This window comes from Nyctereutes procyonoides, unplaced genomic scaffold (genome assembly GCF_905146905.1).
Source record: "Nyctereutes procyonoides isolate TBG_1078 unplaced genomic scaffold, NYPRO_anot_genome, whole genome shotgun sequence".
Classification (NCBI taxonomy): Eukaryota; Metazoa; Chordata; class Mammalia; order Carnivora; family Canidae; genus Nyctereutes; species Nyctereutes procyonoides.
Genome location: NW_026575135.1, coordinates 48,855,158 through 48,877,387, shown reverse-complemented (window position 1 = coordinate 48,877,387; position 22,230 = coordinate 48,855,158). Strand labels below are relative to the sequence as shown.

At 40.8% G+C, this 22,230-nt stretch overlaps 1 protein-coding gene across 3 annotated transcripts in view; it reads right to left on the bottom strand.

The window, feature by feature from the left end:
• KLHL3 (kelch like family member 3) overlaps window positions 1–22,230 on the bottom strand; it is a 115,594-nt gene that overhangs the window by 92,607 nt on the left and 757 nt on the right. For all 3 annotated transcript variants that reach the window (XM_055302617.1, XM_055302618.1, XM_055302619.1), the window contains exon 2: window positions 6,437–6,556. In XM_055302617.1, coding sequence (XP_055158592.1) covers window positions 6,437–6,556 — 120 coding nt within the window. The remainder of the gene's footprint in view (window positions 1–6,436; window positions 6,557–22,230) is intronic.

Here is a 22,230-nt window from a genome sequence, read left to right as displayed (position 1 = left end):
CCAAAAAGAACCATATCCCCACTGGCTGGCTGGGTGGTAAATCAGGAACCAAAAAGCGATTAGGATTCTGCTGCCCAGAAGCAGCTAACAGTCTGACGAGAGCAGAGCGATAAAATGCAAAAGGAAGAGGAAGACTAGGTGGTTACCATGACAACAGCCCATTCTCTACCATGGAAGTAAAAAGAATAGGAAACTCGTGAATTGTGTGATTCATAAATTGCATAGAACATGTGTGCGTGAACTAAAATAGCTTAAAATTGAGGGTGGAAGATGTGAAAACAGTGCAAGAAATAACCCCAGTTCCCTAGAATATCATGTAACATTTCATTAATATAGTCCCCGGATGGCAAGTTGCTTTGCCAGGCCTTCATCCAAATAAAGTATACCTCCCTCTAGGTGACATTAAACTCACCCAGATTAATAAAGTGTCTTTTCAGGCTCCCTTTCTCTCTCTCATCCAACCATTCCACTCTACTTTTAAAAATCAGCCATACCTTTAAAACCTTAGAAATTAAAATAATTTAAAGCCATAAAAAACCTTAGAATCTGATAAAATCTTTAAACAACACTAGAATGCAAGTTTCATTGAAAACAAAATTTTGACTCCCTAACTTACTGTTATATTCTTGCAACTGAGCACAGCACTTAGCATTTCATCATCATCAATACTAATAGCTACACAGTTATGGAACATTCACTTCATGCCAGGGCTTCATGACAACATCTAAGGAATAGAATGGTTATTACTATGCTACATGTTGTTGGAATCAGCAATTCTACTTCACAGGAATTAATTCTATAGAAAAAACTGTGAACGTGCACCCGTATTTAACAATAGTAATATATATCACTGTTCTAAGCACTTTACTTACTAATTCTCTTTTTTTTAATTTTTTTTATTTTTATTTATGATAGTCATACACAGAGAGAGAGAGAGGCAAAGACACAGGCAGAGGGAGAAGCAGGCTCCATGCACCGGGAGCCCGACGTGGGATTCGATCCCGGGTCTCCAGGATCGCGCCCTGGGCCAAAGGCAGGCGCCAAACCGCTGCGCCATCCAGGGATCCCTACTTACTAATTCTCTTAACAAGCCGCAACCCTGGAACTATTATTAGCCTCATTTTATGGTTGACAAAAGTGAAGTCAGGGACATTAATTATCCTGTACAGGGTCACACACTACTGGGGCCAAGATTTGAAACCAGGCTGCCTGCCTCCAGGGTCTATGCTTATAACCACTATGCTATATTGCTTCCAACATAACCATTGCAGGTACTATTTACAGGAGGGACTGGAGGACCTCAACATCTAGCAACAAGGAACTGTGGTTCAAAAATTAAACAAAAATATAGAAAATCATTCATCCACCTAAAATAATATTGCAAAACAGTCAGTGACATAGAAAAACTTGTTCAATATTGGGGTACCTTGCTGGCTCCATCAAGAGATCACACAACTCTTGATCACAAGGTCATGAGTTGGAACCCCACATGTGGCATAGAATTTACTTAAAATTTAAAAAAAATTAAGGGAAAAAACTTGTCCAATATAATGCTAAGAGAAAAAAATCTGATGAGACATAGGTTTTAAAGAAAAATATTCTCCCAAGTGTTAACAACAGTAACCAGTGGGTATTCAGATTATAGATGACTTTTTGCTCATCTGTATTTTGTAAATGTTCTATAACATACTTCTTTTCCAAAAAAAAAAAAGAAGAAAGAAAGAAAAGAAAAGAAAAGAAAAGAAAAGAAAAGAAAAGAAAAGAAAAGAAAAGAAAAATGGGAATTTTTTAAATAAAAAAAAAAATAAAAGGGAAATTTATGCCTAAACCTGCACGAAAGATTGGCAAAACATATACAGATTGTGCTCCATTTGAAAAAAAGAAAAAAGGAAGAACAAGACTGTAATGGTTAATTAGTTTTATGTGCCAAATTAACTGGGCTAAGGGATGCCTAATGCACTGGGAAAATATTAGAATTCTATGGGATTCTGTGATTTTTTAAAATGCATTTTCATGTGTAAAATGGGATTTTCCTGTTTTCTTCTAAGAGCGGTATGGTTTTAGATCTTACATTTAAGTCTCTAATCCACTTCAAGTTAACTTTTTTGGTGGGGTAAGATACAGGTCCAATTATATTATTTTCCACGTGCCTGTCCAGTTTTCCTAACACCATTTACTGAAGAGACTATCTTTGTCCATGAAGTGTTCTTAGCTTCTTTGTCAAATATTTGTTGACATACATGTGTGGGTTTATTTCCAGGCTCTCAGTTCTGTTCCATGGTCTGTGTTTATACCATCCTGTTTTGACTGCTACACTTTGTGATATCATTTGAAATCAGAAAATGTGGTATCTCCAACTTTGCTCTGCTTTTGCAAGATTGCTTTGGCTATGCAGGGTTTTCTGTTCCATACAATTTTAGAATTTTTCCCCATTTCTGCAAAAAAAAATGGCATTGGAATTCTGATAGAGATTGCATTCAATCTATAGAGGAGTTTGGGTATTATGTACATTTTAACAATATCAATTCTAATTCATAAAACTGGGATATTGTCCATTTATTTCTGTATTCTTCAATCTCTTTCAACAATGCATAATAGTTTTCAGTGTACAGATCTCTCACCTCCTTGGTTAAATTCCTAAATATGTTATTATTTTTTATGCTATTATAAATGGAATTGTTTTCTTTTTCAGATAGCTCATGGTTACTGAATAGAAATGCAAGTGATTTTTTAATATATCGATCTTGTATCCTGCTTACCAAATGTTTACCAGTTCTAAGAGTTTATTAGTGGCATCTTTAGGGTTTTCTATAAATAGGATTACATTATCTGCAAACAGCCTTCTTTCTTTCCGATATGAATATATTTTATTTCTTTTTCTTGACTAGTCCTTTGTTCAATAGGAATGGTGAGAGTGAGCACCCCTGTCTTGTCCTGACCTCAGAAGAAAAATTTTCAATCTTTTACCACTAAGTATGATAGCAACTGTAGATTTTTCAAATGTGGCCTTTATTGTGTTAAGGTATGTTCCTTCTAGATTCAATTTGTTAGGAGTTTTCATCATAAAAGGGTATTGAATTTTGTCAAACACCTTCTGCATCTATTGAGAGGATCATGAGATTTTTATCCTTCATTCTATTAATGTAGTGTATCACATTTATTGACCTGCATATGTTGAACCATCTTTGTACCACAGAGATAGATCCTACTTGGCCATTGTATATGATCTTTTTAACATACTGTTGAATTCGGTTTCCTAGTATTTTGTTGAGAATTTTTACATCAATAGCCTTCAGGAATGCTGGCCTGTAGTTTTCTTGTCTTGTAGTGTCCTCATCTGGCTTTGGTATCAGAGTAATGCTGGCCTTCTTAACACGAGTTTGAGAGTGTTCCCTCCTCTATAGTTTTTTGGAAGAATTAGGAAGGACTGGCATTAATTCTTTTTTGAATGTTTGGTAGAATTCACCAGTGAAACCATCTGGCCACAGGCTTTTTCTTTATTGAGAGATTTTTGATTAGTGATTCAATCTCCTTAATCATTACTGATTGGTTCAGACTCCCTATTAATGACTCAGTCTTGGTAGGTTGTACATTTCAAGGATATTATCTTTTTTTTAATAAATTAATTTTTATTGGTGTTCAATTTACCAACATACAGAATAACACCCAGTGCTCATCCCGTCAAGTGCCCCCTCTCAGTGCCTGTCACCCATTCACCCCCACCCCCCACCCTCCTCCCCCTCCACCACCCCTAGTTTATTTCCCAGAGTTAGAAGTCTTTATGTTCTGTCTCCCTTTCTGATATTTCCCACACATTTCTTCTCCCTTCCCTTATATTCCCTTTCACTATTATTCATATTCCCCAAATGAATGAGAACATACACTGTTTGTCCTTCTCCGATTGACTTACTTCACTCAGCATAATACCCTCCAGTTCCATCCACGTCGAAGCAAATCGTGGGTATTTGTCATTTCTAATGGCTGAGTAATATTCCATTGTATACATAAACCACATCTTTATCCACTCATCTTTCGATGGGCACCGAGGCTCCTTCCACAGTTTGGCTATTGAGGACATGGCTGCTAGAAACATCGGGGTGCAGGTGTCCCGGCGTTTCATTGCATCTGAATCTTTGGGGTAAATCCCTAACAGTGCAATTGCTGGGTCGTAGGGCAGGTCTATTTTTAATTCTTTGAGGAACCTCCACACAGTTTTCCAGAGTGGCTGCACCAGTTCACATTCCCACCAACAGTGTAAGAGGGTTCCCTTTTCTCCACATCCTCTCCAACATTTGTTGTTTCCTGCCTTGTTAATTTTCCCCATTCTCACTGGTGTGAGGTGGTATCTCATTGTGGTTTTGATTTGTATTTCCCTGATGGTCAAGGATATTATCCATTTCTTCTAGGTTATCCAACTCGTTGGCATACAATTGTTCATAGTGGCCTCTTAGGATCGTTTGTATTTCCACGGTATCAGTTGTAATGTCTCCACTTTCTTTTTTTTTTTTTTCCACTTTCATTTATAATTTTGAGTCTTCTCTTCTTGGTCTAGCTAAAGTTACATTTATCTTTTCAAAACAACCAATTCTTGCTTTCGTTCTTTTTTTCTTCTATTGTCTTTCTAGTCTCATTTCATTCATCTCCGTTCTAATCTTTAATATTTCCTTCCTTCTGAGACACCTGGGTGGCTCAGTGGTTGAGCATCTGCCTTTGGCTCAGCATGTGATCCTGCAGTCCCGGGATGGAGTCCCACATCAGGCTCCCTGCAGGGAGCCTGCTTCTCCCTCTGCCTGTGTCTCTGCCTGTCTCTCTCTGTCCCTCATGAATAAATAAATAAAATCTTTAATATTTCCTTCCTTCTGATAACTTTGGGCTTAGTTTGTTCTTCTTTTTCTAATTCCTTGAAATGTAAATATAGGTTGTTTATTCAGAGACCTAGAATCTTAAATCAGACAAAAGCCATACAGAAGGGAACTAAATGAGGAATGTCACTGGTATCTATAGAACACAACACAAATTCTTCAGGGATGACAGAATTGTACCCATAGGCATGAACATCAGCACTGCCCACTGTCTAAGATGACAGTGGGTAGAGCTTCCAGGAAATCTGGCAGGAGGCCTAATAAAAACTGAGCAGTAGTGCGTAAGACAAATTTAATTTAACTTGGTTTTTAATGGCAAAGACTGGGTCCTGCAAAAAGGGGAAGGGAGGAAACAAATACAGAACCACATAAATTTTTGTTTAAAAGTAGTTTAGCCCCACTACTCAACAAACACATCTTCAGTTCTACGTCCTTTTACTTATCCCATTTTTTTCTGCTTGAAAGACTTCCCCCTAATCCCACCACTTGTTATTTCCTTAACTCTTTCTTATCCTTCAAAATTTAGCTCAAGCACCATCCGCTTTAGAAAGTGTTCTCCAAAGTTGTGGTATGTTATACTTGCTTTCATAGTACCCCTTCGGAAATAAGTAACTATTGTATATCTACCACCTGACAGGCACCTGATGCATTTCTCTTTCATAACACCTATTCTATACTATAGGAAGATCGTTTTCATTGAACTGTTAATACTTTTTTACTCATACCCATCCCAGAGCCTAGTCAGTGCCTCTAGGCATCTTTGGTAAATGCCTTGAGGCTCCTATGAAGTACTGCGTACTATGGATCAAAAATGAATCAGAAGCTGTCCGTCTTCAGGGAGCTCATAAATGGCAGAGAAAAGAGGAGATTAACAAGTATAGCTCACAATAGGGTGAAGTATGCTATAAATAATGCCGTGGGCAAAGGAAGATTTTGAGTTCCCTGGTAAGGAGGAGATTGGGCATGCAGCCTTTGCACAAAAAACATGTTCAGTATCCTGAATCTGCCTTGCAACAAGCTCACCAGAGGTACCTATTGGCCTTATAAATAGCCTGCACACCCCTCACCATTAGATCGCAGAGGATGAGCACATTTGCATTTCATTTCTTTCTTTACAGAGTTAAACTGCATTGAAAACACTAGGTAATCTTCCATTTATTTAGCTGTTGTAAAAAGCTAAATTCAGATCAAGGAATGAGAGGAGGTGGCCAAAAGAAAACATGTATCACCCACAATCTTTAATCTGCAACTATGTATCAGTATTGTCATTATTCTACTATTAGTCTTCAAGCAGCTGGTTTGATTGGAAACCAAATTTATGAACAAAACTGCTCTAACTTTTAAAAAAAATTATTCCCTTGTGATTAAGGAGTCAAAAGAAAGGTGTTGAATCAATACAAAGGAAAGAGAAAGCTTTCTGAAAGCCATTCTGTCTTGATGGAGTTTAAAGGGAGAAGCCAAGTGACTGTGAGTAGGTGGGGGAAAGTGAGAATTCACTAATCTGCTCTCAGTGCCTGATGACGCTCACTCACCAAGTTCTTCCCAAAAGGGCACAAGCAAAATAGGAAAAGTACCTCCGCAGTTCATTCATAACCTTGAACGCCTTCCCCATGTGGGCAGAGTTGACAGTGATCGTCCTCTGGTTCTTTTCATCATCCCCGGCCTGAACCGGGGGCTGGGAGCTCAGCTTGATGCTGTGAACAGGAAGGGAGTGGGAGGGTAAAGAGAGGATCACATGTTGGTAAACCCATTTGCCCAGCTGCCACAACTCAATGCAATTGCCCACCCACCCGAAGCATCTTTGTCAGCTTGTTTTCTTCATCACAGACCCAGCAGGGAAAGAAATGCATTGGGTCAGCCATTTCTGCAGGATCTTCCAATGCAAAGAACATTCCTCTGGTGGAAGCTGGTGGAAGCCAGGTCCTTAGTCAGACTTTATGAGAAGTCCTTATGATCTGCCCACCTCTGAAGGGGTGGGGGCATGGGAGGAGATTAAGTGCTTCACACTCACTTCACAGGGAAACTTATCCACTCAACATTCAATGGAGCCTACCATGTGCCAGGCATTGTATTTTGGGGAAACACAACAAACAAGGTACAGAGACAGCTACTCTCACAAAGCTGAGATTTGAGCCCAGTGTAGGAGGGAGCCAAGCAAACACCTAAACATCATATCTTCATTATTATGATTGGACAGGAGGCACAGAAGCACAGAGGATGGGCAATGACTCCTGTGCTGCAGGATAAGGGGAAACTTCCCAGAAGCTGAGGGAGAGCAGAAATCTCAAGGAAGAGTAAAAATAAGACAGGTTAATGTGGAGAGCACCCTGGCAGGGCAAAGAGTAAATACACAGAAACATAAAGGGAAAGAGTCAAAGGAGTTCAATAAAACTAGGTGAGCTTCAACACTAAAGGCTAGAAGACAGAGCAGTCCAGTAAGGGTCATAGTAACAAAGCCAAGGAGTTTGGACTTCCAAGCGGCTTCTAGACAATGAAAAGCCATCAAAAGGAGAGAGAATTGAACACATTTGCACTTGAGAAAGATCACACTGGCTGTGGTAGGGAGAACAACGGCACAGGAGTGAAAGCTTCTGGGAAAGCATAATCCCATCGAAAGACAAGGAACTGTCACTGTTATGAAAAGAAGGCCTGTCTGTGTGGACTAAGTGAGCAGGTGGAGACTAGCAAGAGTCATTCATAACCTCAAAGTCCTTGGTACTGGAGACAAAACACTCAGATTCCTATGGATGCCAACTAGATGTCCAACTACTCCTAAGCAATGGGTTTCAGCTTTATGGGGGATGGAAAAAAATTAGCAAAGGAATGAACCACAAAAAGGACTTTTTCCCCCCAAATTGATTAAATTATTCAGCTCCAAGATCAAGTCCAGGACCTGTTCTAAGAGGAAAACCGAAACTTCTCCACTTGTGTAGACTTGGGGACTCACAATTCATTCAAATTCTAGTTTAAAGATAGTTTGCTTTACCTTTGCATGGTGTGCCTCCCTACATAGCTACCACCTAGACCTGCAAACTGGTTTAAGAAAGGGGCTTCTGTGGTTAAGAGAATGTTCCAGAGACCTGATAATCTCTACAGATCTTACAATGAAATTTGTGACTATTAGAACATTCAAATACAACCAGCATGCAAGACCTAGAGTTCATCTGACCATGATAGACACCTCCTTTGGCTTCCTGTCCCACCTTCAGTTCAATATGCAAATACAAGCCATGGTCATCTGAACCGTGGGACTATCTGAATTCTGGGGGCAAGGAAGTTACCTGAGCACAGGAAGATAAATATCGAGAGATGCACAAAGGCATAGGATTAGAGTAATATGCTTAGGGAGGCAAAGAAAATCTCAAAAACAGGTGATCAAGGTGAAGGAACACCTAGCAAAGGTGAAAATTTTTATATGAGAAATCCCACAAGCATTATTTATTTTAAAATCAGTGTCTTTCAAAACAGATGAACACATGGGAAGGGGGAAGAGAAAAACAGGAGAGAGGCAAACAAGCCACAAGAGACTCTTAATGATAGAGAACAAACTAGGGGGAATGGGCTAGGTGGGGGATGGGCTGGATGAGGGATGGGTATTAGGAGGGCACTTGTGATGAATACTGGGTATTATATGTAACTGATGAATCATCGAATTCTACTCCTAAAACCAATATTGCACTGTATATTCACTACCTAAGATTTAAAAAAAAAAAAGTGTCTTTCCCTACACCAAGGCCAGAAAGATAATTTCTATTTTCTACTAAAAGTTTATCATTTTTTAAACATTCATTTTACCTAATTTCTTTTTTTTTTTAAGATTTTATTTATTTATTCATGAAAGAGGCAGAGAGAGAGAGAGAGAGGCAGAGACACAGGCAGAGGGAAAAGCAGGCTCCATGCAGAGAGCCTGACGTGAGACCCAATCCCAGGTCTCCAGGATTACGCTCTGGGCCAAAAGCAGGCGCTAAACCACTGAGCCACCCAGGAATCCCCAAAAGTTTATCATTTTTGTTTTTGGTTAATGGCCCTTATCTGATGCTGATTTTTATGTCATGATGTGAAATACAGATCTAATGTTTTTCCATACATTCCACTTACTGAACACTTGTTTTTCCCACTTACCTGTCATGCCACCATAGGTCATATGTCAAAGTTCCAAATATAGGGATCCATTTCCAGACTCTCTAAGCTATTCCATTGGTCAGTTTATCTGTCTCTATGCCAGTTCCACATTATTTCTGTCACTTCATTATGAGGCTTGATACCTGACAGAGCAAATCCTCAATCCTGTTATTATGCTTCAAATGTGTCTTCACTATTCCAGTTTCTTTACTCTTTCATGCAAATTTTAGTATCAGTTTTTTAAGTTCTATGAAAGACTCATGGGATCTTGATGGAAACTGCATTGAATCTACAGATCTATTAGGATAGAACTCACATCTTTCTGATATTATGTCTTCCAATCCATGAACATGGAATATCTCTCTCCATTTATTTAATCTTCTTTAATGTTAAAACTTTATATTTTTCTATATGATAACTTAATACATATTTGATTAAATTTGCTAAGTACTTTAAGACTGTTGTTGTTTTACAATAGCAATGGTATATTTTTTGAATTGTATGAATGTCTCTGAATGAGACAGCTTTTTTGTAAAATGCAACTGATTTTGCAAATTCCTATTTTGCCACTATTTGCCACCTTATCAAATGTTCCTATTTCTTTGTCTGAAGAGTCAATAAGGTGTTCTATGTAAACAATCATATTAACCTGCACATACTGCCAGAGGGTTTTTTCCCTTCTTTCCAATTCTTAGGCCTCTAATTTTTTTTTTTGAAAGAAATTTTGCACTGCTAGGATGGCCTCACATGTTGAACAGAAAGTTGCTAATATTCTTGTTATCTTCCTGATTTTAAAGATGTTTCTAATGTTTCCACATTGCGCATGTTTGTTGTAGGATTTTTACAGATGACCTTAATCAAATAAAGAAAATTCCCTTGTATTTTATTGGGTTTTAATCATAAAATTATACTGAATTTATCAAACATTTTTGTGAATCTAATGAGCTGATCATATGGATTTTTCCTTTTAATCTTTTAATGTGGTAAATGATACTAATATATTTTCTAAAATGAAACCATACTTGCATTCCCGGGACAAATCTAGAAACTATAAAAAGACTGTACAAATATTCATTATTAAGTGCTGTCTTCAAATTGTAAAGAGACTTAAAAGCCAAGGGGGGAAAAATATACTTTGGTATTGATCAGAAAACCACTGAAGGCTTTTGACAGGGACCTAATAAGATCAGAGCTCTTAAAAGGACAGACATTATTAGTTCTATTTCACATATATGGAATAGAAGTAGACCAAATAGGGCTATTTTGAAAGCACTGACAACAATCTTCCAGTACGACCAGTGAACGGGAAGGCTTGCTCCTCTTTGTGGTGTTGCTCTTTGTACTTTCTGGCCTGCCAAGATGGTCCAATAATGATGTAGCCCTAATACAATATTGTGTTTACCAAAAGGTCTCAAACACAGATTGCCTATTCAAAGGATAAAGTTCAACAAAAAGCAATTCATACCAAAGCCAGCCCAACTATTGGGCTGATTAGGGGAAGGACATTTGGTCTCCCTGCTATATCCAGAGCCTTTTCCACACTCGATCCAGGGGCAAGGCTGGACATCATAAAGATCCTAAGGTCTCTTCCTTCTCCTACTCTGCACCTCTGTGATAACAAAGGAAGTCTGGAGTAGACTCTGGATTCCTGGGTTCTGGAAGGTACAAGCTTCTTGGCAACTCACTGACCTTCCAGGGAGCAGGAAAGTGAGGAGAGCGAGGGGCTGACTGCTCAGAGAAGTTAAGAATCTTGGACAAGATCACTCAGATTGTAAACTGCAGAGATGGGAACTGAGCTCAGGTGTCTGACTTGAATCAGCCCAAGCTATTCACCACAGTCTACACCCTCCAGCATGTCCATATATATGCGCACGTGCATGCGCACACACACACGTGCCTCAGTCTAGGATCATGTGCTCAGGCCAAATTGCTAGATGCCACCATTCCCTCCCCTAAATCTTTCTCCCTCCATCCCTACCAGATCTTAGTTAGTCTCCACAGATAGCCCACTCCCACTCTCTTGAAGGCCCTGGTGTGCTCAGTTCATGATCCTAGACACAGCAGATGCAGATTTCCCTCCCACCTATGAAACACAAATCACATAGAGGCATATTCCTACTCTCTTGTCTGTTCAAGGTCCATAAGGTCTTTCACTCTGGCCAGACCTAGCCAAAATTACACATACACATACACACAATACGCACATTTCTCTAGGCAGATTCGGCCACAAAATGTTTTCCACTAAAAAGCCTTTATTAGCAAATTCCCTTATTCTAAAGCACAAACTGGCTGATTTCTCCAGGAGTAAAGATTGGCTCCAACTTGGATCAGTTCCTAAGTTTCAGTCCCTACTAAAATCATACAAGGTCTTCAGAAATGTCTGTTTTCAGACTGCTTTTCTGCTTTTGAAAAATATGGAATAGAGCTGGAACCTACACTAGGGTACAAAGATGTAACTGATCCTTGACCCAGTCTGCAGGATGTCTGGCTTGAGAAAGATTATTATTTTGAAGCTGTAGCATATTATTCTTCATCAATACCAAGAAAGAATAAGGAAAAATGTCCGGTCACTATGCTAGATCTCATGTATACATAAAACGTCTTTTGGAGATAGGACAGTGACTTAATTTCTTCGGAAGTCTTCTTAAAAACTTCTTTAAAAATTTCCTCTGCTATGACTTAAATACAGTCTTACCTACAGATTGGAGAAGAGTTGATTTTTAATTCACTTCAACCACCCTCCTCCATGAATCCTCCAAATATTTGTGTATGTAATGCATAAATGTGGTGTGATCCTCTTAATTTCGTACTTATGTATATAGGTCTACTCATTAAGAACACTTAAAGGAAAAACAAAACACAAAAAAACACCATACCAGGCTTCAAGAACTCCCACCCAGTCCAACTGAAGTGAGTCAGCCTTCGATGTTTCACCATCTGGCAAGAAGCATACAGACCACCCAATTCTCTCCATAGTTAATATTAATTTATATATGCCCCTCCCACCAGATCTGAACCTCTGACTGTTTAACAAAGGAGCATTCATCTATGCTGAGACATCCAGAGTTTCAGTGACTTTCAAGCTGAGCCGTATCTAAGATTCAAATGTGTCAGCAACAACAGATGTGGTGAGAAAGCATGGGCCAGGCAGTATCCTTGTTCTGTCTTATAGAAGTATACAGAAATGGCCATCAAAGCCATTTACCATTTAAGCTGCAGCAGAATTAGACTAGTCAACTTTGTCAGACCACCACAAATCTGGCTTATTAGTTTAATTAATTTTACACACTGTCATGTTATTAAACATATTTACATGAACCACCAATGGTGCCATAGTGAACACAGGAAGTGAGTAATTCCTCTAGCCCAGCAGGTAAAAATGCCAACAACCCCTTCAATATCCCACAGAAACAAAGTATTACAAGTTGGCCCAGACCTAATTCACATTCTCACTGATGTCATCCAATAAGTCATATATATGAGATAGCCAAGACTCATAGCTTTAAGAAGGATGAACACAGGGGCACCTGGGTGGCTCAGTCAGTTAAACATTCAACTCTTGATTTCAGCTCAGGTCATGACTTCAGGATCATGGGATCGAGCCCCACGTCAGGTTCTGTGCCCAGCAGGAGTCTGCTTGAAATTCTTTCTCCTTCTTGCCCGCTCCTCACTCTCTCTCTCTCTCTCTCTCTCTCTCTCTCACACACACACACACACACACACACACACTCTCTCTCTCTCTCTCTCTCTCTCTCTCTCATAAATAAATAAATAAATAAATAAACAAATAAATAAATAAATAAATAAATCTATCTTTAAAAAAATGTTTTAAAAAGAAGGATGAACACAGCTGGCCCTTCCTTCCTGAGCTATCCAATTCTCTTTTCCCTTGGTCAAGCCTATGACAGTGCCTCTCCCCTCTGTCCTACTACAGTGGTTGTCCCCCATTTTAGATGCCCTCCCTGCAAGTGCTTTGTGCACAAAATCAATCACTAAAAAGTCATTCAGATCACACCTTTCAGATTCTCACTGCCCACAGGTCTCTTCAGGGGCCATGAAGAATGTGAGCTAGAGGCTCACTCAGAGCCTGCTGCTTCCTTCTTTTCAAAGGACTACATAGCTAAAACACTGAAACAGCAGCAGCCTACAGGATAAAGGTCATGATATCTTGCTTAGTATTCAAGGTCTTCAAGGTCTTCCTTGACCTGGACTATACCTAAATCCTAGCCCTATCTTCTACTCAAATATTTACTGAGTACCCATTTTCTACTGACCAGATGAATCATCCACTATAGACAGACTCCTTCTCCCTTTTCTTCTATGATAGTCTAAATGCCTGCTCTTCCAGAACCAGCTAAGCTTTGTCTCTTCTGTGAAGTCCTCTGAATACTTTGGTCCTAAGTGATCTCTGTCTTCCCTAAATGCCTCAAGTATTTCTGTCCTATAACTAATCCTGCATACAGAATACTGTCCTGTATTTGATTATGTTTTCATGGCACCTATCTAAAAACCCACTCCTCTTATACTAGATTTGACATACCTGGTGGACAAGGACCACGAATCCAAGGACTCTACATGGCTTAGCCTGCCTCACATGGCACCATGCCCATAACAGGCCCTCATAACATATTTGCCATCAGTGAACTCTGACCTGAAAACCCTTTGTTTGTCCTTACAAGTGATAAATAGTAGAGCAGAGTGGAACAGTGGAATAGTCTTCCCCATCCAAAGGCTCCAAGGCTAATGATTTTAAAAAGCAAAAGTGGGGTCAGTTTTCAGAGCTAAACTATAAATCAATACACATAAAATATTAAATGCAGAAGTTATTTTTTTTAATACAGAAGTTATAAATAAAAATATCGGGACTCCTGGGTGGCTCAGCAGTTGAGCATCTGCCTCCAGCTCAGGGCGGGATCCCGAGATCCTGGATCAAGTCCCACGTCAGGCTCCCTGCAAGGAGCCTGCTTCTCCCTCTGCCTATGTCTCTGCCTCTCTCTCAATCTCTCTGTGTCTCTCATGAGTAAATAAATAATTCTTTTTTAAAAAATCTAAGTTCTAAATAATAGGCCTTCTCAGCATACCACCTCTCACCATCTTTTCTCCTGCCCTCCCTTGTTCTCTACAACCCAGATCCACATACCCAGAGTCTGTCTTGACTCCCTCATATTTTGCACAGTAACTTATACTAAAACTATCTAAAACTGAGGCTCTCCACCCTCCCTACTATTCCTCAAGCTTCTTCTTCTTTCTGTACTATCTCAGAGGCAAAACCAACCACCCACTCACCTATCCAAGAGGCAGAAACTCGGATGTCATCCTTAATATCCTCTTTCCCCCTCCCTCAAACCTCTCACATATAGCAGCAAGCACTCCTTTAATCCATCTCACAGTCACTGTGACCACAACATCAGCCCAGGCCATCATGATCCCTTGCCTGCCTTACTATGATAACACCCTCCCTAACTCCAGAGAGGCCTTTACAGAATGTCAGTGTGAGCAAGGGATGTTCTATGTGAAACCCCTTACTGGGTTTCTCACTGCAATCAGAATAAATCTCAGGGACCTAGCCTGGCCCTTCAGAATTCTATCATTGTCCTGAAGACTTCTTGCTACTGTAGTACTAAAATACTTGCACCTGCCTAAATATACCAGGCTCCTTTGCCCTACCCTATTCATTCTTATCATTCTTACTAGCCCTTCAAGTCTCTTGCTGGAAGTCTTCCCTATCATCCTCCACTACCCACTAGATTAATTTCCCTTCTGTTCTTTGCTTTCCTCCATATAATATTGTAATTACCTCTTTTCTGCCTCCCCCACACGGTGCATGTTTAACAGTTGGTTTCAAGGAAGAGAGCCCTGATTTGTAACATTTGCCAATTTCCATGGTGTAAATACTCCCACTGTGGCAGATTTTGAGCTACAAACATGATGTTACTGAACATGTTGAGCTGGAAAAAGATGTATAACAGCACACCATTATACTACTATACAGTATTTCCACTATACAGACACAAGAGACATAATCTAAAAGGCATAGACCACAGTAAAATAACTAGAAGTGATGAGTTTGAGGTATTCACTATACTTGTTTATAACTTATGATTAAGTTATGTAATTTATTTTTAATAAAGGTTAGGCTTCATAGAATGACTCACAAAACTCGTGACAATTTAACAAGCAGCTCTTGCAAATGGATGAGTGCTGGCCCTAGCACACCAGTGCCAACTCTAGACTTTGAGCTCCAAGAGAACAAAGATAGTGTCTTATTTCCCTCTGTATTCTGAGCTCTAGCACATGGCAGGTGCTCAATAAATAATCACTGAGTAAATAACTGGATAGGTAAGTAAGTAAGGTATAACTACCAACTATTCCATCTTTCCTCACTTCTTCTCATCAAAATAATTATGGCTTTGTCCTTCTCAACTTCCCCTCTTTGGACCCCCATAATAGAGAGGGGAGGTTCTTTCTTAGCTAGTCTAATCCCCTGTACTGGTGATAGGAAATAAAGAGGACACAGGGAGAGAGAAAGGCATCATCAACTAGAGAGGAGGGAGGAAAGCATGAAGGGTAGTTACTTACTCTGTCAATTCTCAGGCTCTTCCCATTGCTCAGGAAAATTCATGCAAGGAATAGAAAAGACAAGACACTTCTATTCAAACCCTGTCAGCAAGGCTGAGATGGAAAAGGCTCTGAGCTGGCTGACTGTGCAGGAAGTTTGGGGGATCTGCCAAATGAGGAGCTCCAGAGGACCCAGGGTAGGAGGGAACATGGACGACAGGAAAGTGGAGACCCAGAAATGCTGCTGACTGTTAGGCACTGCATCTCCTCTGAAAGTCTTCAAGAAATGTAAATCAAGGTCAGAGAGCATGGGTTGATGCTGAACTACACATAAAGAGCCCAAGCACATTATGTGCAAGCCACAGATGAGAGAGAATAAAGAGACAATGTCACCTAAAGAAGGCAGAACCGCTCTGAGTCAGAGTTAAGATTATGTCAAACACCCTAAAATCCCCCAACAAAAAAAGCGCTGTTTAGAAAAGGAAACTGAAAAACAAGAACCAGAGAAAGCCCCTTGTCCAGCTCATTGCACACTATCTAGGAAAGAAATGATTTAAGCATCATGGTCTGACCTGGTTCAGCTTCAGGTGGGATCCTTGTTGGACAGCTCGAAGCCTGTAAATATTTGAATGTCATACATCAGTCCCTAGCTCACTATGCAGCCTTTGATCAATCTGGTCCAGGAAGGAAGCAAAAAAAATGGGTAGCAGGCCCTCAGGAGCATCTTGACAGTAGTAGTCTTCACTGCAAATTAATAAGGGGCCATTCTGACTGTTGTACTTTTGGTTCTCATGAAGAGTTCATCAGCATGACTCTGCTTCTCCAAGTCTGGGCAGCAGTAGGACAATGACAAAACAGGGTTTCTATACCTACAGGGCTCTGGACCAACTATGGATCTAGTATGTATCCCAATCCTAAATTTCAAGGCCAAAATGACCAAATTTAAATCTCTACCTCTGGGTTAATAACGGGCCTGTCCCTTGGAGATATCCAGGCAGCAGGATTCAGGACTAGAGCCATCAAGAAACACCACCTCCACCACCTACACACAGGCCGCTACAAGGCCCCCTAATTCTTCATACTCTTTCAATAGTGCTGCCAATATTCACAGCATCAGGCTAAGCCCCTGTGACAGCCCACACAGGCACACGCAAGATGTGCATCAGTAAGCTATAGCTCCTGGCTAACAGTTATCAACAGCATTTACCAAAAGCTAATAATATGTTAAAGCACTTTGCCTTCACGATCTCACTGCATCTTCAGAATAGCCCTATTTATTTCCTGAAGCACTGAGATAAAACTTGCCTGGAAGTCTCGTATAACTACTAGGTAGAGAACTGACATTCAAACTCAGGTCTACCTGATGCCAGGGCCTAGGCCCTTACTAGCAATAGTCAGTGACTTGGGACAATGTGCACAGCCTGTCTGGCCAAGGGAGCTCAATGCATAATGTCCCACTCTCGGAGGTTCTTTACTGTACAGCCCAGTCAGGCCAAACAGAAAGGACTGAACCGTACAGGACCCGTGGCATAGCACTACTCCACACCACTGACTGCAGGGAAACTGCAGTGTGTATTATTAGAGTTGATACTATTAATTATACTGAACTAAGCAGTGTCCACATCCATCTATCATGATTTGTCAAAGCTGGAGGGCAGCTGCTGCCATTCCTACTATGTGCTCCTTGCTAAACAAACTCCAGGACAGGTATGTTGCTAATCACATTCCTATAGGAGCCCAATTCCTAGGCAATTTCCTTCAAAACCCAGGGCTGGGGTGGCAGTGGCTGGGTGGGCTAAGGTGGGACTGGGGGTGGGGTCTCTTAAACGGGCTGTGTAAAAATGTAAAACCCAAGAGAAACACTTGCATGCAGAAAGACAGAATGAGAAAAGGAGAGAGGAAGACTAAAAGAGAAAAACACCCCTTGTCACGTGGCATTTTAGGAACCAAACTTCTATTTGGGTTGAATAGGACAGCTGAACTCTTCTGTGTGTGTGGTTTTGATAGAGGCTGTGATGGACTTTTATCAGTTAAAAAGAAAAGTCCAGGAGAGTTGTACTGAGAGACTTGAACATCCTCATAAATGATAAAAAGTTACAGATTTCTAGCTTAAGAACTGAACTAATTGAACAGGAAAATGTCCAAGAATAAAGCATGTTCAAGTTATTTTTTATTATAGTTTATTAATGCTCTTTTTCAGTCTAACCTAGTTTTAGGGTTCACCCAGCAACTGAAAAGAATTAGGTCACTTCTACAATGGCAAATTTCATCAAATAAAGCCCTAGCTTTAGAACACTTACTCCAAAATGTTCTTGCCTGCCTCTAGCTAAACCATCTAAAACCTAGCAAGCAAAATCCTCAACACCCAAATCTGGGTATTGGGAAATCAAGAGGCTTCACTGACTTTGCATCTGGCAGTTAAAAACCTTATTTCGCCAACAAATATTTACAAAATGGAAAATTTGGCTTCAGTTATCATAGTTGAAATGCACATCTGCTTCAGGCAGCAATGATGCCCAAAAATATCTACAAAAGTTTCTATCTATGACTACTAGGGGTGGGAGAGGACTCAAGGATATGCCATGGGAAGAGAGAAAAGGCAAGGATGCTCAGTACCTGCTCTTCCTTGGGTCTTGTTGACATTTTATCTGGTAATGCAAAACTCAGCATTTTGAGAAGATCAGCTAAGTCATGTCTTCTCAAGAAATATGATCTTTCTGCTCATGGGTCAAGGATGAAAAAAGTTCTTCCGGCTCTGAAATTCCCTGAGGTCCAGAACAAACTCTCCTTAATAAACTCTCCTGAGAACTGCTCCCACCACTTCATGTCACAGTGCTGGGTGCATGGTACCTCTCTCAAGCAGGTGCATCCCATTGCTTCCAAAGAAGAAAACCATAATTTTAAGAAAAATGACCAACTAACTTCCCCTTTTTATGATGCTTCTTCCCAAAGTTGTTGTTCTCTGCAAATTTTGCAGATATAGACACTGTGCCTTGAAAATTTTTTTTGAGATTTTATTTTTAAGTAATCTCTACACCAAACATGGGGCTCAAACTCATAACCCCAAGATCAAGAGTTGCATGCTCTATCAACTGAGCCAGCCAGGCACCTCTGGAAAAAAATTTTTTTTAATTTTGGCAATATACATAACATGACATTTTCCATTTTAACCACTTTTAAGTGTATAGTTCAGCAGCATTAAGTAGATTCATGTTGTGCAACTATCACCACCACCCATCTCTGGAGTATAAATAAGGTGCTCAGCCCACAAAGCTGAGTTCCAGAACTGAAATAAAATCCAAATGGTGAGAGTAACTGCCATTTTCAATGTCTATCTGCTCTACAAACACACAGGGCCATATACATAATTTGTCAGTATAGTAGCTGAGACCTAGAAACTCTGCTCCTTCACAAACCAGAAGGAAGAATCACCTTCCTCTAACTGATGAAGAAACACTGATTCTTCACAAAGGGAGATGGGGAATCTTAGCATCAGCAAGTTCTTTAGAGAGCTGGACAGCTTCGGGGATACAGCAAAGGCAAGTGCAAATTCATAGGTTCTTCCTGAGATTTTGGCTGGACAAGTGTATCCAGTTCATGATTCCAAACCATTAAGGCATCCAGATGCCTCAGGATATCTATGAAAAGGAGGATTAAGGTAGGTGTTGGGGAAACCTAGCAGAAGGAATGCCAAGTCCCATTCCGTATCTCACTATGAGGAAATGCATGGTTTGGATAGAAGCAAGAAAATGGACCTGATAAGCTCTCCCTAATTTTCTCATGGGAAAAATCCCACATAGTCTGCTTCAGATGATAAATACAGAAAGTCCTTAAAATAAGCTTCAGGCAGAACCCCAGCATGAGTCGCGCAGTATAAGAGGGCAACAGATGAACACCAAAGATAACAAGTACCATTTACCTAATACTGAGTCTGTACCACAAAAAGATCCTTTACTAGATCCTTCTTCCTATGTATTAGGATCTTGACAACAACTCATTTGATCTTGACAACAACTCTGTGTAGTATAGATCCTGTTATTATTCCCTTTATTTTTTTTAATTTTTATTTATTTATGATAGTCACAGAGAGAGAGAGAGAGGCAGAGGGAGAAGCAGGCTCCATGCACCGGGAGCCCGATATGGGATTCGATCCCGGGTCTCCAGGATCACGCCCTGGGCCAAAGGCAGGCACCAAACCGCTGCGCCACCCAGGGATCCCCTATTATTCCCTTTAAACTAAAAAGAAAAATTATGTATGAAAAAGTGTGACACACTCAAGGTCACACAGTTTATGAAGCAGATTCACTGTAAGGTCTGTGTTACTCTAAATCCCATGGTTTTTTTTTTTAATTTTTTTTGATTTTTTATTTATTTATGATAGTCACAGAGAGAGAGAGAGAGAGGCAGAGACACAGGCAGAGGGAGAAGCAGGCTCCATGCACCGGGAGCCCGATGTGGGATTCGATCCCAGGTCTCCAGGATCGCGCCCTGGGCCAAAGGCAGGCGCCAAACCGCTGCGCCACCCAGGGATCCCTAAATCCCATGCTTTCGATTAACAGCCTTTTAAGGGAGAAGTTATTTTCATACCTTCATGGCAAAGAAAGAAAACTGTTCATTAAAAATCTCTTGGCTGAAAAATTTTAATGCTTAAAAACAGCCCCAATTAAACTTCAGCAGGTTAAGTGTGGAACAAGCACAGATTCAGGATTCCTCCAGCCGCTGGAGGTTTTGACATGTGATCCTAGGCCAGGCACTCCGCTTCTCTAGCCCTGGGTTTCCCAGGGAACTTATAAAACAAGGCCGCTTCCTCTGTTCTCCGCCTACAAAGCATTCCACCGGGTCAATGACCCGTGCTGAGATAATAAGGCTGATAGTCAAAGATGAACCTATTGGCCAAAGGTTTCAATCTCTTCTCTCACCAACTTTCTTCTTCATTATCAGAGCTTTCCACAAAAGTTATCAACTAATCGCCAAATAATTATGCAGCACCTACTATGCACGCAGCCACACAGCAATGCGTGAGGAGCATTCAGATGCATAGGCACCGTCTTATGCCTTGAGGACCTATCTCTGAGTCTGGGGACTTGTAAGATATATGAAACTAAAGCAAAAAAAACATCTGCTGAGGATGCTTATTATTCAGTATCTCCTAACCCTAACTACAGATACAAACTGGAGAGACTAGAATTCAGAAGAACATCACTTTGAACTAGAAAAGCTGAAGTTTTCAACACAGAGTAGGGTTTTAAAACAGCCTTATTAGATGTATAAGTTTTGGAAAAGAAGGGACAGGCATTCCAGGTAAAAGGAACTCCAGGAGCGAAGGATCTGGAACTGGATAGAGTTGTATACAGGCAGGATGTGTGGTCATACAAGAGACCAAAACATCGCTCGGGGTGGGGATTTTGGGTGAGCAAAGGGAACGCAGACTGGGCCAGATTTTTGAAGACCTGAATGCCTGACATGGTAAGCTGGACTTGAAGTGGGAACAAAAGGTAATGGGTGATGTGGTAAACACTACTCAGTTTGGATTTCTTGCCTACTCTGACTCCAGTAGGGGAAAAACAAAATCCAGGGGTCATAAAGCCCAGGACAGGAGCCATCCCAGCAGGGAGGCCCCAGAGTGTCAAAGAACAAGATATCTCCTAGAGGGCAAAAGCTCATTACATTTCTGAAAATAGAACAGGAACACAGTAGATGCCCCAAAATGCTCAGGAGGCAGTACTTTGATCCACTGCCCATCTCACAAGGACCTTTCAGCCCCGATAGGCCACCAGTCAAGCAAATTGGGCCTGATCTCTAAACCGCCATTCACATCACCCCTGCCCTTCTGCTAGCTATCAGACTGATGGAAGGTGAGGACACTACCAATCTCTGCTACCAGCCAAGGAAATAGGCCTCCAGATGCTTTGCTGCCCAGCACGCCACATGGAGTCCAACCTCTAAGCTCCTGTTGCAAAAAGCACTGAGAGAGAAGTACATCAGCAGCATGCTCAGACTAAAAGTCCCAGACTCTTCCTGTGGGAATCACATCAAGAATCGCAGTCTCTGGGGCCTCATCAGACAGGAAGCCGTCCAACAACCATGCCAACCCTAACAGGGTCAAGAGATGGTTAATGGCATCACCCAGCCCTGTGGGATGCAGGAGTCAGGGCTGTATGTGCAGAGGAAAGTGTTTATTGAGGTAATCTCCAGTGCTGAGCTAGCTGAACCTGTTATCATTTCACCAGCCTGTTATCATCTGCATCAAACTACTAACTCAAAGCAGCAGCCCTCCTGTTTGTGGTGCCACACCTGACCCCTCCATGACTGAGGCCCCCGGGGCCTTCGCCTCCCCTCAAGGAAAATGGCAAGCCTTGTTCTCTACCACTGCAGACCTACAGAATGAAGAGGCTGACACAACAGGAGGAGACAACGTTTTAGCACAGAGGAATGACCCGCCCCCACACTGCACAGAGCACCTCCCAAATAAAAGAATCAGACCCTTAGATAATAGTTTAAAATGTCTATGCACGTGCCTGCTGGAAAATAAACTCTTGCTAGTTAGATCCAGCTCAACAAAGTACATCAATTCCCTTCTGTTCATTCCTATTTCACAGGAATCCCTGATGGAAGGAGCAGGAGTTCCTCTAAAGCACATACATTCCAGTATCATCCACAAACTTTTCAATGAAAATAAAAGTCAGTT